General features: G+C 51.4%; 1 protein-coding gene across 2 annotated transcripts in view; it reads left to right on the forward strand.

The window, feature by feature from the left end:
- Positions 1 to 15,802, forward strand: part of SUFU (SUFU negative regulator of hedgehog signaling) — a 113,685-nt gene that overhangs the window by 88,880 nt on the left and 9,003 nt on the right. For both annotated transcript variants that reach the window (XM_029932475.1, XM_029932476.1), the window contains exons 9-10: positions 8,362 to 8,496; positions 10,292 to 10,430. In XM_029932475.1, coding sequence (XP_029788335.1) covers positions 8,362 to 8,496; positions 10,292 to 10,430 — 274 coding nt within the window. The remainder of the gene's footprint in view (positions 1 to 8,361; positions 8,497 to 10,291; positions 10,431 to 15,802) is intronic.

The raw sequence follows: 15,802 nt of genomic DNA on the forward strand, positions 1-15,802 counted from the left end.
TGAGCTGGAGCCTTTACCCCTACCCCACACCTATACCCTGTTCCAATCCTGCCCTGAAGGGGGACCTTCAACTGGTTTTTTGCTCTGGAAAGTCCAGAGCTTTCGTCAGCAGTCTGAAAGCAAAAGGAATAATCTCCCAGGCTAGAGACGGAAGCCAGAGGTTGGGCTGGGCTCCGCATGCCAAACCCACTTCACTATTGAGTAGTTGTCAGCTATGATGCCCTGGTTCCCACTCCCGGGCACCTCCAAGGGGGAGGCCCCAAGTCGTGTGGCCAGTGCAGATGTCACCACTGTCATGGGACTGGGATTGTGGCCCGAGGGAGTCTCAGAGGTTCAGCTCCTCTCCTTTCCATGCCCACTGCCATTGATAGAATATGACCAATACCCTTAGGCTAAAATGGAAAAATTAAGACTTTCTGATCTGAAGAGACCTGGGTGGAGAGGAACTATGGATACAATTCTGTCATCTTATAAAGTATGGGTAGAGTGAACAGGGGCATATTCCACAAACTATACAGTACTAGAAATCAGGAAATCTCTCTTGACACTGGAAGGAGAGAGTGTTTTAGGATATGTAAAAAGTCACCTTATGCAGTGGGAAGCATAAATATAGAATGTGTTCTATAGACAGGTGGTAAAAAAAAAAATAAATGGAAAGGTTTAGATCAATTCCTGAATTACCGAGGTGTGCACCTAAGCTGTTCCATACGCCGCCCCTCGCTGTTCCCACTACAGGAAGAACCCCGGGCCAGACAGGTCCTTGTGGTTCCGCGGGCAGTTTTTACCGAGCACTGCCACGTGCCGGGCCCTGTTGCTGTGGGCTGCTGTTGTCCCCGTTGTACAAATTATCACCCAGCGGCTCAGACAGATTATATAACTTATCTAGGGTCAGTGAAGCTGGGAATAATTGTCAGAGCCAAGATTTGAACGTTGGATTGTTTGATCCAGACCTTCACCACTTGGGTGCTACCTTTACAAGAGGATAAAGTGGAGGGGGTTCCTGCCAATTCATAGGAAAAAAATAACTGGAAAGTAGGGCTTGGAAGTTTACATACCACTGTGCAGAGTAAAGTGGGTATTTTAGTTTGCCTGAAACCCACGAGGGGGGCAGGTCAGCGGGCACCATTTGAGAAAAGCATGCCAAAAAACCCACAGTGAACTGTGTTCGCTACTCCACCAGCATGACTGAGGAGTACATGCTGGGGACAGGAGGTGGGGTCCAGCACGAGAAAGAGGCAAGGGGATCACCAGGGTGACAGTGAGGACAGCAGTGCAACAAGAACGGAAGGCAGCCAGTTTGGAAGGACCTCTGGAGGAAGGTTTTGGAAAAGATAAAATTTAGGGGTGCCTGGGTGGCTCCATCAGTCAGGTATTTTAGCCCCGGTCATAATCCCAACGGTCATCGGGCTGAGCATGGAGCCTGCTGAAGATTCTCTCTCTCTCCCTCTGTCCCTCCCTCCCCCAAGTAAAAATTTTTAAAAAGAGGTAAAATTGATACATATTTTATGTATTTGAGTATCTTGGGGAAATCCATTGATAGTTTAGGATCGAATTAGTGATAAACACAATAGAAAACCAAGATTGTTGTTAAAACCAAGGAAAATAGAAAACTGCACCAGAAAAGTATACTTTTCTAAGAGGATACATCATAGCATGACTCATGGCTCAGTTGTAGACAGCCTTGGTTTCGTATAATAATGTAGACACTTAATACTGATCCAAACCAACGTACGATACAGTTCTCTTGGGAAGGTGGAGGGGCGGGAGTGGGGGACAGAAGAGAGATAAAAGAGGGGAATAACCGGGAAATAGAAAGAAATTAAGTGTATTAGAAATATCGAGGAAAGCACCAAGAGGGTCAGCTGACGGAGAAGAGCGTGATTGTCTCCGAGGAGTAGGGTGGGAAGACTGGTGGCTGTTGGAATGAACTCACCAGGACTCTGTGACTCTCTGACCTTGAGAAAGAATCATAAATAAAAGTCCAGGAAGTGATACTACAGGAGCTGTTACAGCTCACCTTGTCCGGCGAAAGGGAAGGACAGCCGTTCCCACTGACAATCGCAGAATCGGCACCGAGGCGGCCCTGGTCGTGCGGAGGCTCTTCAGCCGCCCCAGCACCGCGCTGGAGGCCAGCAGCCGGTACCCGCCCGCCAGGCCCCGAGAGCAGCAATCTTGACGTAAAGGGAACAGTGAAGGGTGCTCGGCTGTGCACCTGCTGCTGACCAGCAATGGAGGCAGATGGAGTGGGAGTGATAGTGCGCTGCAGGAGAGCATGTGGGCAGAGCGAGATCAGGAAGGTAAACCCTGAGCCCCGTCCGAGCAGTGCCTGGCCAGTCGTCCCCAGATGGAGGGTCTTCACAGCCTTTTAGTGGGTGTTGTTGGGTGCTAAGTGAAAAGGGGCTTCCATGACTAAAGTTCGAAGATGCTGGCCTACATAAAGTGAAACTGGCTGGTTTGCCCTCCGCAGTCCTCCTCAGAGTCCTCAAAATGCCAACGTTTCAGGTCTCTGACCTGAGACCCAGTGTGCTACCTCCACCCCTTGCCCCCATCGGCTTTTCTAGGAGCTTCCCTTAAACTAAGATTCCATCAAATACCCTGGGAGGCCCTTCCTTGACTTCTAGGAAGTGTTTTTTTTTTTTTTAAGAGTTCAGGACAAAAATAGATGTGTCCTCATGACCTTGAAAACCCCACAAGGAAAGCCCACTCAAATGGATGGGCAGTTCTTAAGGAGAAATACTGTGGTGGCTATAACTGGTGTCAGGAAGGCCTGGGGGTTTTGTCTCAGCCCGTTATTCATTCACTGTGTGACCTCGGGCTAGTTATTTAAGTCTCTGAGTTTCAGTTTCTTCATCTGTAAAATGGGGAAAAGAATACCTCTTGATTGAATTGCCATGAAAATGAAAGGAAGCAAAGCATGTAAAGGGCCTTCACAGGGACCTGGCACCATGTCTGCACTCAGTCAAGGGCACCTCTTATTATCATCGTGACTAGTCCCCTGGAAACTTAAAGGAGCTGTAATACGCCCAGGGACGACTACAGATGTATAGGGAATCTTTTACTTAACTCAGACTTCTTGAAGAATTTGAACAACATCTGGAAGGAGAAGTATGTTATAACAGCACGGACTGTTCATGAACGGGGCCAAGATAGGCTGAAACTCAAAGAAAACTGAGTCTTGCAACACAGTGTTGTGACAAGCAAAAAGGACTTTATTTTTTGTACTTCTATTTGGAACAGCAAGAAGAAGAAAAGCTAGGTCCCATCATTTGGACACAGTAACTTTAATCAGTGGCAGAGAGAAAGCAAGATTTACTCGAATTCTGTTAGCTTCCATCTCAAAAAAAAAAAAAAAAAAAAAGAAAAGTGGTTACCAGAGTAGAGAGTAGAGTCACACAGGCATTGATGAGAAGGTGGAAGGCACGATTTCACACTGCCTGGTCCACATGTGTTGTGCCCCAGAACACCAGGAGAACTGGCAGATGGGACTTAGAAGCTGATGTCCCTAACCTTCAAGGGAATAAGAAAAAGGTGTTGGCAGACTGAAAGCACTCAAAAGTTTCAAAATGCAAAAAGCATCTTGCCCTCTCCAAACTAGTAAGCTTAGTGTCAACCATCAGGGAAAATTATGGACTAGATTATAAGGCAAACAGGCCGTGAATACTCTTTGAGGCACAGTGAACCCTGAGAGTCAGTATGAATTCACAAAGAATCAGAATCAGGCTTCCCAGACCATCCTTGTCTATTTTTAGAAATAGTTATGGGGAGGGATGCCTGGGTGGCTCAGTCACTTAAGGATCCGACTACAGCTCAGGTCATGATCTCACAGTCCATGGGTTCGAGCCCCACATTCGGCTCTGTGCTGACAGCTCAGAGCCTGGAGCCTGCTTTGGATTCTGTGTCTCCCTCTCTCTCTGCCCCTCCCCTGCTCACTCTGGCTCTGTCCTCAAAGTTAAATAATAAATACATTTAAAAAAAAAAAGAAAGAAATAGTCATGGGGAGTGCTGGGGGTGGTGTGGTGTGCCAGGCTCACTTAGTTGGAGAAACTTGAGACTCTTGATCTCAGGATTATGAGTTTGAGCCCCACATTGGGTGTAGAGATTACTTATATGAATAAATAAAAACGTTTTTTAAAAAATTCACCTTAAAAAAATAGTTCCCTATTTCTACCTGGTAGACCAAGGAAGTACTATTGATCCTCTATAGGTGGAGTTTAGCAAGACATTTTCAGAATGTCTTCTGACATCATTGTTGGCAAGGCAGAGAAATGTCCACAGAGCATCTAGGAGGTTGAAGGGCTTGGTGACGGGACAGTTGGGTAGATTTATAATTGGTTGGATGAGCCTACCCAAAGAGTAATGATGTCTGTCAGCCTGTCTGCCTGGCCCTGTCCTGTTCACTGTTTAATCAAAGCCTGGGATGAGAACACTGATGGTGAGTTTATCAGTTTTGTCACTGACTTGAAGTCAGGAGGGAATGCCGGTACGATGGATGCCAGAGTCAGGTTTCAGAAATACCTGGACTGCTTGAAACAGTAGCCAGATAATGCAGAGTCTGGCTCTTGGCTCCAACTAATCCACAATACATACAAGATGGGGGAGAGGAGGTCCAAGCACAGACCATGAGAGAGAGCCTGAGGGAGATGTTGTTGACAGAGGGTGTGTTGTAAGAATTGGTAATATGATGAAGTTATAAAGAGTAGACAATTTGATGACAGTTTTCATAGAAATAAAGTTTCCCAAACAAGAAAGCTCATAGTCCCTCTTTGATCTGCCCTGGTTAGACCACATGCTGTATTTATTTCCACACACAGCACTTCACTTCTGGACACGACACTCTGGCTTTGACAAGCTAGAGTACATGCAAGGGAAAGTGACTTGGATGCCTGGGAGATTTCAGAGCCATGTCTTAAGAATATAGCTGAAAGTCGGGGCTACAGATCCTGGCAGAGAGAAACTGTTGATGGCCTGTGGGAACAGCCTCAGGGATTTGAAAGGCTGACATGGGAGCTACTTCTGGGTAGCTTCAGGTCCAGCAGATGAGAATTGCAGGCAGACCATTGTGCTTTGTAGAAGGAAGATGGCCTTGCCGTACCTCCCTTAGCAGAACAGAGGCCTCAAGGGTTTTTGTTGGCCTGTAGGTGGGCCTTCTCAGAGGACCAGCAGTTGACCAAGGCCCACAGTATCTGCTCAGGCAGTCAGGAGCCCCTCAAGCCCCATCTCACGAGTCCAGTTTCCCAAGCTCAGAGCAAGGACCTTTGTTCAGAAATAAGGACTGATTTGGCAGAGGCAGTTGGTAAGAGCAGATAAGTCCCTATTAAGCTTGCAAGAAGAGCAGACAGACTTCCAGAGGCAGCCTCCTGAGACATTCCAGATATATTTTGGGCCCCTACCACACCCAGGCACCAGTCAGATGCTTTATGTCGGTCATCTTGTTCAATCCCTACAACAAGGGTATTATTTATTCCCATCAAGAGGATACTGGTGCTTAGAGAGAGGGTACGTTCTCTGCTAAGGTCACTCGAGAGTCAAGCCCAGAACCTGTGTGTTAACCATTCTGCCACCTGGAGCAGTAGCTCCTCCTTCACCCCCTGGCCCCCTACCCCTAGCAGTCCCAGTGGGTGTAGGGTGTGCTTCCCAGGGAGCACTTCTCCCTTCCAGCCCCTCGCAGCTCAGCCTTCTCTTCCATGGGGAACTCAGGGGCAAAAACAGCCCAGCTGAAAAATTAGGCCACGCTGGCGAGCACAGTACTTATTTTTTTATGACTAAGATTAAGCTGACAACCATGCAAAACATTGCAAACCTGTGTCGGCTGCAGATTTAATACCTCACCCAGCCACACAAATAATTCATGCTTCTGCATCGATGTCCAGAAAAAACAAATCAGCAAAAAGCTGGGCTCCTGTGTGTGTGTGTGTGTGTGTGTGTGTGTGTGTGTGTGTGTAGCAGCCGCGTTTCCATTGAAGCAGCATGCCGGAAATACCCAAGCTCTAGGATTGCAGATCTAGCATTTTGCAATTTTTTTTTCTCTTAAAAGATTAAAGTACGTTTTCAAATGATTGAAGGTTGGTGGGAGGTGTAAATGTGGGCACTTGTCACATTAATTCTTCAGATGATTAAGTTCTTTTCCATTTCTTTAAAGCTGTTTGCAGTTGGGTTTGATGTCCTCGTTCTGGGTGAGTGTGTTGTAGCAGTTACCAAGGTGACTTTAGCTGACTTTCAACAATTTATTTTTCCCTCCAGCTTGAGATGTCTCTAGCCCTGTGTGCTGTTGATTCTTCTCTCTCAGCTCCCCGCCCCCACCCCCACCCCTACCCCAATTGCTGTTCATCAGCATTTTGCCTATGCCAGTGGCGGGTATCCTCTAGTGGGCCCCATAGGCTCAGAGGCCCCGCCTGGCATCCAGGCATCAGCCCCTTTCGGGCACATGTTGGTATATCTGTGTGGGCCCGTTGTCAGAGATAGCACGGGGAAGTGATTGTAAGAATCACACCCTGGCTCTTCCCCTTAAATTCACTGACCTCAGGCTCATCAACTCACCTCTCTGAGCCTCCATTTCCTCCTTTGCGAAAGAAGGGTTACCCATAGAATATACACGAGGTGCTCGCTGTGAGGACTCAGGGAGGGAGTCTATGGCCTCCTTGCTCTGGGGCAGAATAGGGCTGCTGTCTTCTGAGTTCTGCCCTTGTCTGGGCCCTGAGGGCACCCACTGAGATGTGGTGTTTGGTGGTCAGGGGAAGAAGATCTAGTCAGGTCCTAGGCTCCCACATTGGCCTGCCACAGACCACCTGTGTGGCCTTGGACTTGTTACCAGCTCTCTTTCGTAAAGGAAAGAAGTAGATTAAAACACCTCTCAGAGTTTCCTTCTAGTCTTGAACTTCCATGACCCTCTTGGCCGTAGCATTTGTCTCCTTCATGGGTCTTATGAAAGGGTTTGTCAAAAGAGAAGCTAGGGCAAAGAGCAGTTTCAGAATTCACTTTGGGAAACCAGAGGAAGGGACTACTTTGTGAAAGAGCAGTTACATCTGGGGGTGGATCCACACCGCTGGTAGGACTGGGCCCCGTTACCTCAAGGGCTTTCAGAAACCACTGCCTCGGCAGGACCCCAGGCTACCGCATGTCACCCTGCATCCTTCTGCCTGCTGACCTCACATCCTCCCTCTGGAGATGTTGTCTGCCTATTGAGGTGCTTCATTGGCCAAAGGCCCTAGCACCTCAGCACCCCCAGCGCGTGAGGAGGCTGGGCCTGCCCCTCACTGGCTGGCCCACCATGGAGCCTGACATCTTGGGTGGCTCTTGCCCCTGGAATGATAAATAACTAGAGCTTCTCACTCAGTATTTTGATGGACACTTGAATTGTTCTGAGATTCACAGCCCAAACCAGAATCCGGCCTTTTGAATAGGATCAGTGGGTAACCCTCATTTCTGGCTGAGACAGATTTGAGAGGCTATCAGTGGGGGGCAGCTGAATTTGAAAGAACATATCTTAGATTGCAAAGGGACTCCGTGGCCCAGTTGTGGGCAGGCTGTTGGCGGGAAGCAGGACAGGAGGGAGTGTGAAGCAGCAGTGACAGCTCACTGTGGCCAAGGCCACAGGCAGGAAGAATCTGGTACAGGGCCCCTGGGGCCTCAGAACCCAGCAGGATGGTGGCCTGGTTCTGCTGCCCAGCCAGGCCCACAGGTCTGACTCCTAAGAATCTGGTTTCCACCCCCTCACTGAGGATTGTATCATTTCCTGGTTAGCTAAAGGATGTGTATGTCACTGCAGCTCCTGGCCGTTAGTAGGAGTGTGCGTGCTCAGAGCCTGCTGAAAGTCACAGCCTTTCAGGGTCAGCTGGAAGGAAGCTCTTGGAGCCGCACCTCTTGGTACTCCAGCACTCCAACTTTGGAGCACTTGGGAACTGAGGCTCCAGGGCGGGGAAGGGCTCCCACATGCTCCTGCTACTATATAGGGAAGAACAAGCCACTCACTGCGATTCACTGTGACATAAACTTTTATATAGAGTATTGGCCAAAGATGAGGCTTTGGAACCCAATCTAATTGTGACCAACCCAGCTCCGTGCTCCCTGGCAGTGTTACCTGCACAAGTTACTTCCTTCCCCTCTCTGATCTCCAGTTCCTTATTTGTAAAAGGGCTAAAACAACAGTACCCACCTCATGGCGATGCTGAGGAGGAGTCAGTGAGAAGTGCTTTGCACAGCGGCTGGCATTTGGCCAGCACACGGTGAATGGTGGGTGTTGTTACCACTGTCATCAATCACGGTCATTGTCATTATTCTGGAGCCCAGCCTGAGAGACTCCCATCTTGCTCCTCCTTGTGGTGTTTACCTTGTGCCGAACCTGTCCCTGTGCTTGCTTTGCAGAAGCCGCAAAGACAGCCTGGAAAGCGACAGCTCCACGGCCATCATTCCCCACGAGCTGATCCGCACACGACAACTCGAGAGTGTACATCTGAAATTCAACCAGGAGTCAGGGGCTCTCATTCCCCTTTGCCTAAGGTGAGCCCCACAGCACCCATCTCGTCCTCAGGGAGCCACCAGGCCTATGCTTGCCTTCTCCCCCACACTTGAGTGGAGTGTGGGGCCCAGGGAGGGAGGAGAGCCAGTCACGCAGTTCCATCTTGGGCCTGTGGGGGGCTGTGGACTCTGAACCAGCCTGTAGCCCGCACTGTGTGAAAGAGCACGCCTTTGTCCAGAGAGGTGTCCCTTCAGCCTTGCTCTCTTAGGACGGCTCAGTGGCCAGGGCAACCTCAGATGCCCTTGCCATCCCACAAGCCCAACGTCAGTAGCACCGGAGTAGCAGGGCAGGGCTCTGGTACGCCGGGCTCTCTTTTTTCCTTCTTGTTGCTTTTCCCATGCATAACGCTCAGTTCTCCAAACCCAGTGGCCAGCACAACAAACTCCTTGAGGGACCAAGAAGCCCAGCTGTGTCCTTTCTGCTGCTATCCACAGTGCCAGAAAACCCAGCCCTGTGGCCAGCATTCAGCTCTCTGTGTGGGGACTCCGCACTGGGTTGGATCTATTCAGCTGGCTTCTTGCATAGCCCCTGGGGTTTCCACCCTCACTTTTATAGCAGGGGAGGTGACCAGAATAACTCTGAACTCAGACAACAGTGACAAGGAAGAACAGGGTTACCCTGGTTTGGCTCCTCCCCACTGAGCCGAGAGCCTGAGAAAAGAGTTTGGATGCTAACCAACCTTGGCCAGCCACCCTGGGTAGCAAGGCAAAGATAGCAAGTGGTCAGAATGAACAAGGGCCCCCCACCAGGACCCCAGCCATTTCCTCCCCAGCTCCCTCTCTGGCACAAGCTCAAGATCGTTAGACTGGTGAAGGGTTAACCCAAGGCAGCCTGAGAAAGCAAAGGGCAGGCTTTGCCTCCTTTGCTGACTGGCATCTGTGCCCCACTCACATTGTCCCCACCTGCTCTCCCCCCAGGTGTATTTCCAGACTGGGGATTAACAGTAGCTTCTGGTGGCTCCCTCAGAGTGACCCCATTTGGCTTCAGCTTTGATGATGATGATGATTTATGATTTATTTGTTAATTTTGAGGTATGCTTATAGCCTTGGGGCTAGCCTTTTTTTTTAATTTAAGTATATTAACTTATTTTGAGAGGGAGCACAGTGGGTAAGGGGCAGAGAGAGAGAGAGAGAGAGAGAGAGGAAATCCCAAGCAGGCTCTGCACTGTCAGCACAGAGCCCAATGTGGAGCTCGAACCCACGAACCACAAGATCTTGATCTGAGCCGAAGTCAGATACTTAACCAGCTGAGCCATGCAGGCGCCCGGCGGCTAGCCATTTTAGTCTTGTGGGAAGTCCCAGAGGCAAGTGGCAGGCACCACCCTGAACACAGGAGTTGTGCTACAAAGGCAAGGTGCTATGCCATCCTCCCAGGGGCTTGGGAAATGTGTTTAGCTACTACTTTACCCCCATCTTCAAAACAAAGGGGGACATGACCATGCTCTTAGTTTTGGGCATGGCCTTGGGCATATTGCAAACTGCCTCCTCTACCCTCAGTTTCCTCACCAGGACGTGAAGGTGTACTCCACTCCCCCTGCAGGCCCTGTGAATGCTGATCTAGTGTTTCTGCTAGCTTTGAGCACTTTGGAAGAATGGCAGTAGGGACGTCATGGGAGGCTTCTCTGGGGACATGTTTGGTTACAGTCTCCTGTTGGAGGGCAGGTGGGCAGTCCGGAGGGCATATTTGCCAGGCACCCTGCCCCAGGGAGCACACCTCCAACAGTTCCTGAGCCTTGGCCAGGCCTGCTGCTCACTGTCTCTGTGTTCCTACCCCCAGGGGCAGGCTCCTGCATGGACGGCACTTTACATATAAAAGTATCACAGGTGACATGGCCATCACATTCGTTTCCACTGGAGTGGAAGGCGCCTTTGCCACTGAGGAGCACCCTTACGCAGCCCATGGACCCTGGTTACAAGTGAGAGGCTCATTTTCTTTCCCTACCTTCTTTTTTCCCCTCCCTACCTTTTTTCCGTGGGCTCTTCCCACACCTGCCTCTCCCTCCCCTCCCTTGGCAGCTCTTGTTGGCTCCCTTCCAGAGGAGCTGGTTATGGGAAACCGTGTGGAGTGTGGATGCTGCTGCCTATCCCATCAGCTGTAGGAGTACTTCCTGGCCTCTCCACCCTCACCCTAGATGCCGGGGATAACTCTCTAGATCCTGGCCATTGGTTTGCCATGGAAATCCAGATTTGAGGTGTGTGAGACTTTTGCACACCCAGGGAAACCAAAGTCCAGGAAACCAAGGGGGAAGCAGAATAAGATGGAGTATAGAAGCCCCTCGCAGGTGCCTCTGTGGAAATCCCACCCGAACGCCTAGAAAATGGGCGTGTGGACCTGGACTGGGGCTGGGATGGGTAGGCCTCAGCCGACAGAGCCTCCCCGCTCCCCTCAGCTAATGGCTGTCCTGCTCCTCCTGATGGAAACCCAGCTTTTCTGCACGGAAACCTGCTGGCTTGTCCAGAACACTTTGTCCTTCCTTTGCTCTTCTGGCTGGAGCACAGCTTCAGAGCCACTGCCAAGTGGGGTGCTGGGGCCTGAGAGCCACAGGCCTCCTTCCAGCCCCCACCCTGTCCCAGGTTTATAACGGGTACTTGGCTGGTCCAGCACACTCCCAGATGTATTAGGGAAACATCCTTTTTTGCTTTGTTTGTTGGGTGCGTGGGAGGAAGAACACTCTACCTCTGAGGAGTCTCAAGAAAGGGGATCTGACCGTAATCCAGAAATTGACTGTGCCTTGTTTGTGGCGTGTGGAAGGATGGTTATAGCGGTGGGGTAAAGGAGCATGCTGGTTTGGTGGGTTTAACCCTGGCTAGGGGGGTCTGTGAAGCATACTTACCCAGGGGCGGGGGGCGGGTGGGGAGAGAGAAAGTGTGGTGTGTGTGTGTGTGTGTGTGTGTGTGTGTGTGTGTGTGTATGGTTGAGCTTGCCACTGGATTTCTCCTCCTTCAGGCCATCCCCCCTCCACACACACACAAATACTAACCCTTAATTAAAACAAACAGCAAACAAAGGACACCAACCACACTCAGACTAAGTGAGGTAAAAATGGAAGGTCGTGCTTTAGGAATATTGTGTTCCATAAATTATCTTGCCTTTTTCCACTGTTGTTATTACATTGTTTCATAACAAAATTACTTTGAACCATAAAGTTATAAATACATTTTAAAAGTCCCACTTGGTAACATTAGATTTCTGTCCATGTGGTGTTGGTAGTTACTGTAGCAAAAGCTCTGAAGTGTAACATTTGAAACTAGCCCAGCATAAGTGGAAAGGGCCTCCCCACCACCCCCGGCTATGTCCCAGGAAGCCAGGCTGCCTCTTGCTGGTAAGGAAGGGGGAGGTGGGGACCCAGGAGGAGAACCCGGACTTGAGAGTTCACAGGTCATCATTCCCAGGAGGCGGCTGTGCTGACAGGTCTCAGAAGTGTCCGCAGATAGCGTTTGTGTGTGTTGGAGGTTCAAACACATTTTCTTGGGAAAGTAGGGACCAAGGCTCTCTCCACACTCAAGAAGAAATTCCCCCCAGTTACCGTTTCACATCTTCAACCCTGAACCTGTCCTTAGAGTCTTGCCATCCCCCTTAAAAAGTCTTCCTACCCTGAGGAGGGGTTGGTCAGCATCTCCATTCTCAGCAGCCCAGGAGCGCCAGCCCCCAAGGACTCGGCAGACATGATGTCCCTCAGTGCCCTTATAGCTCTGAATCCAACCCCAAACCCAGAGTCCCTTATCCCAGGCTGCTGGCATTGTGCTTCCAGCCCCACTGCCCTCACCCTGGGGCAGCCCCTCTAGGGAGCTGAAGCACTGGGCATGGCCCCTCCCATGCACTGTTGCCCAGGAAACCGAAGCGGTGGGAACCAGTTGCTGGCCTCGGCATGTTTCAATAAAGTTGCTGTGCTGGGAGCTGCTTAATCAAAGGCCTGTGTTATGGGCTCATTAGTGTGGTCCAGCACGGGCCAGCTCACAGGGAAGCTCCTAGGAAGGCTGGCTGGGGCCCCACTCTCCAAGCCTGCACCCTCACTCACGGAGGGGATTCACAGGCCTAAGGAGCCCTGGGAAACCCTCTGCCCTTCCCCCCCCCCCACCCCGCCCCACTCTCCTCCTCCAGTCCTCAGCAGTGGAGCCAACACCCAAACAGCCCTCCTCCCTGCCCTCAAAGCAGTCAGCACTTTCTGCATCTGACTGCCAGCCCGCCTTCCCCTTTAGGGTCTTGTCACTGTGGTCACAGGCAGCTGCCTAGCTTGTGGGAACCTGGGCTTGTAGTTACTCGTGGGCCTCTGGGGCTCCCTCTGGGGTTGGTTGTCTCCCCAGGGGTCTGCAGGACCTCTTGGAGGCCCAGGCTTAAGCTTATTACCAAAGAGGGGCCTCTACACTGGATCAAGAAGGGCCCCAGGCCCCTTTGGAGGCAGTTCCCCAACACAGAGAGGACGGCCCCCGCTGCAGGAATCTCCTGCTCGTGCTCCCAGGATCTGGGGTGTCTCCTTGGCCTCTGTGTGCCAGGCCTGGTAGGGACAGAAGAGCAGGAAGGAGCTGAGTTCAGCAGGCCCAAGAACGTGAAGAGCTCTAGACTTCTGTTTTCTTGGCTGCTGCTTGAACTCTCCCTGTTGATCCCAGCTGAATCGGGAGGGGCTGGGATGACTTTTTTACATCAGCCTCAGGAGCCTTGGAAGCCCTTCTCCCAGCCTTGGCACCTTGTTCTGGCTGCCAGCCTGGGCCTGTTATCTCTTGGGGAAAAGGCATGGCAAAGACACCCCATATGGGAAAAGAGTGACAGAGAAGAGGCTAAGAGAAAAAGGCAGAAGGTTAGGGAATCTGGACCCTCACTGGAATGTGCAGAGTGGCCCCACACAGGCCTCCACACCCACTTTCTCCTGGGCCTGCACCTGCTCTCTCTGCCCCTCCCCTTCCCCCACTCTCCAGTCGCAGGAAAGTCAAGGCCCCAGCACAGAGAAAGGCAGGGCTGTCTGCAACCCCAGGGTGAGCTCAGTGGACACTCCCAGCTTCCTGGCGGAGCTGGAGGGGCAGGAATCCTGCGCCAATTCCATAGGCTTCTCAGTTCCCGGAGGTCAACACCTTGACTCCATCTGCCCTACCATCTGCTGTTTTCATCCTCGTGGAGATGGAAAAGCCTGTCAGCCAACTCCAGAGCTTTGCGGGAGGGTCTTCAGACCCTGGGGGAGGCCTGCCAGGGTCCTCTCTTGCACACGGTCCCCCAACATTCTACATCCTGGTAGCTTTAACAAGTCTCTCTCCCTTGAGGCTTTCAACACTGGGCTGTTAGTCTTCTGAGCAGGAGCCCAGCCTAGAACTGAGTCTTTTGTCTATCCGCAGCCAGGGTTGATCCAAAGGCAGGGAGAAGTCAGCCCCAGAGGTCACATGGGGGTCACATCACCAAATGTGAGAATATTTTTTTAAGCCCTGAAATGCTTTCTCAGCTGTGTGGTATCTGAGAGCTCACCCAGGTGGAGCCCCCATTCCCAGCCATTCCCTACCAGGCCTGATGGGAAGCTCCGGGCTCGGGATAAGATGCCCAGCTGCTGTTCGGAGTGGGCTCGCTGCTCCAGGCCAAGTTTGGGAATCACTACTGGGCTCTCGTCCTAGCCCAGTGGCTGACTCACCACTGTCCTCTGGATAAGACCTCGCCTTCTGTCCTCATCCACCCATTTGGATGTTGTGTGGAAGACACCTGGCAGTCTCTGGCCCTGGCCCTGGCCCACTCCTCTCCAGTGCCTCTACTGCTTCTCCTTCTGGTAAACCTGGCCACAACCTGCTCTCCCTGGAGACCTTTGCTATCATGGAACTTCATTGTCCCAGGGTACCTTCATTAGGATTTCAATTCCAGCACTGTGCCTGAGGAGTACAGCACCCTCCCTTCAGGAGAAGACTGTGATGGCACACTCTACCCTTACCAGCCAACGACCAGAGCAGGAGGGCTCTGAGCCTGCTCCTGGCCACCAAAGCCAACTTCTCACCACCCACTGAGAACAGGAAATGAGTGTGTGCCACACACCTCTGCCTCCAAGCCTGGGGGGTCTCCAAGCTGTTTTCCGGCTTGCTTCTGGCCTGTTGGAGTCTGGGGTGGGGGGTGGACACAGACCGGACTGCTTCCTCGTCCTGCCTCCTCCTTGGCCATTGTGGGCGCCAGAGCAGCTCCTTGGCAGGCCTTACCCTGTAAACAACACATTTCCGCCTCCGAGAGAAGGAAAGAGAGGGAAAAGAAAGCCAAACTTGTTGGGAAGCAAGAACAACGTGTCAACACGAAGAGCAAACAAGGCCCCGGACAAAGTGTGGATTGTCATATCAAGGGGAAGGAGTGGGCATTGTCAGCACTGTTTGCAGACTCAGAAATAGCACCAACCACAGACATTTGAATCCGATCTGCAGCAGCTGGGCTCCTGTCTGCAGCACGGCAGGGCCTGCCCAGGGCAGGCACCATGAAAAGTCACTTTTCGGGTTCCTTCTGGACCTTGCTGGGGCTTGGGGAATTGGGAGATTGTTGACAGCCCTCCCTCCCTCATCACCAGCCAGCCAGGTGATGATAAGGCACTTGGAGTAAGCTGCCAGTCTGATTCCAAGCCATCTCTTTGACCAACAGTGGGGGTTGGTAGTGGGGGGCAAGGAGCCACTGCGCCCCTCACATCTTGGCCAACTAGAAGGTGATGAAGCTGCAGCTGCCAAACCACCCGTATTGGTTAAGCCTGTGCCCCGTAAACCCCCTTCCCCCATGAGCCTGAGTATTTCCTACCCATGATCTTCTGGGGTGCCTCAAACATGCAGATGCCTTGGCCTTGCCAGGATATTCTAATACAGAAGGTCCGGATGGCATCTCCATATTTTCAAAAGCTTCCCAGGGAAGTCTGCTGTTCAGATTGGTTGGTGGGAGCTTTCTCCTCTCACCAGAGAGCCTCCTCTCTCCAAGGCCTGGTTACACAGGAACATAAGCATTTTATGCCCAGCTCCTGGTGACTGCAGATATTACTGAGTGCGGTTATCATTTTCAGTATTATTACTGTTGTTTCTACTGCTGTTTTCTGGGTTAGCAAAATGTTCCCTTACGTATGCATTCACTAAGCTGGCCTGGAAATTTGCCTTGCTGGTTCCCACTTGGAAACCATCTTTGGGCACAGTTTGCCTTCCTTTACAGTTGGCCAACTTGGCTTTTGAGCAGCTGGGTGTCTATGGTGCGCAGTCCTCTTGAGCTGATCAGGGTCATTCTTGAGGAGATACATGGCTGGTTGGGGTCAGGATGGCTGGTTTTCTAGGCCATCGGTAGAAGCCAAAGTCACCTTTACCT

The sequence above is a fragment of the Suricata suricatta genome, chromosome 2 (assembly GCF_006229205.1).
Source record: "Suricata suricatta isolate VVHF042 chromosome 2, meerkat_22Aug2017_6uvM2_HiC, whole genome shotgun sequence".
Classification (NCBI taxonomy): Eukaryota; Metazoa; Chordata; class Mammalia; order Carnivora; family Herpestidae; genus Suricata; species Suricata suricatta.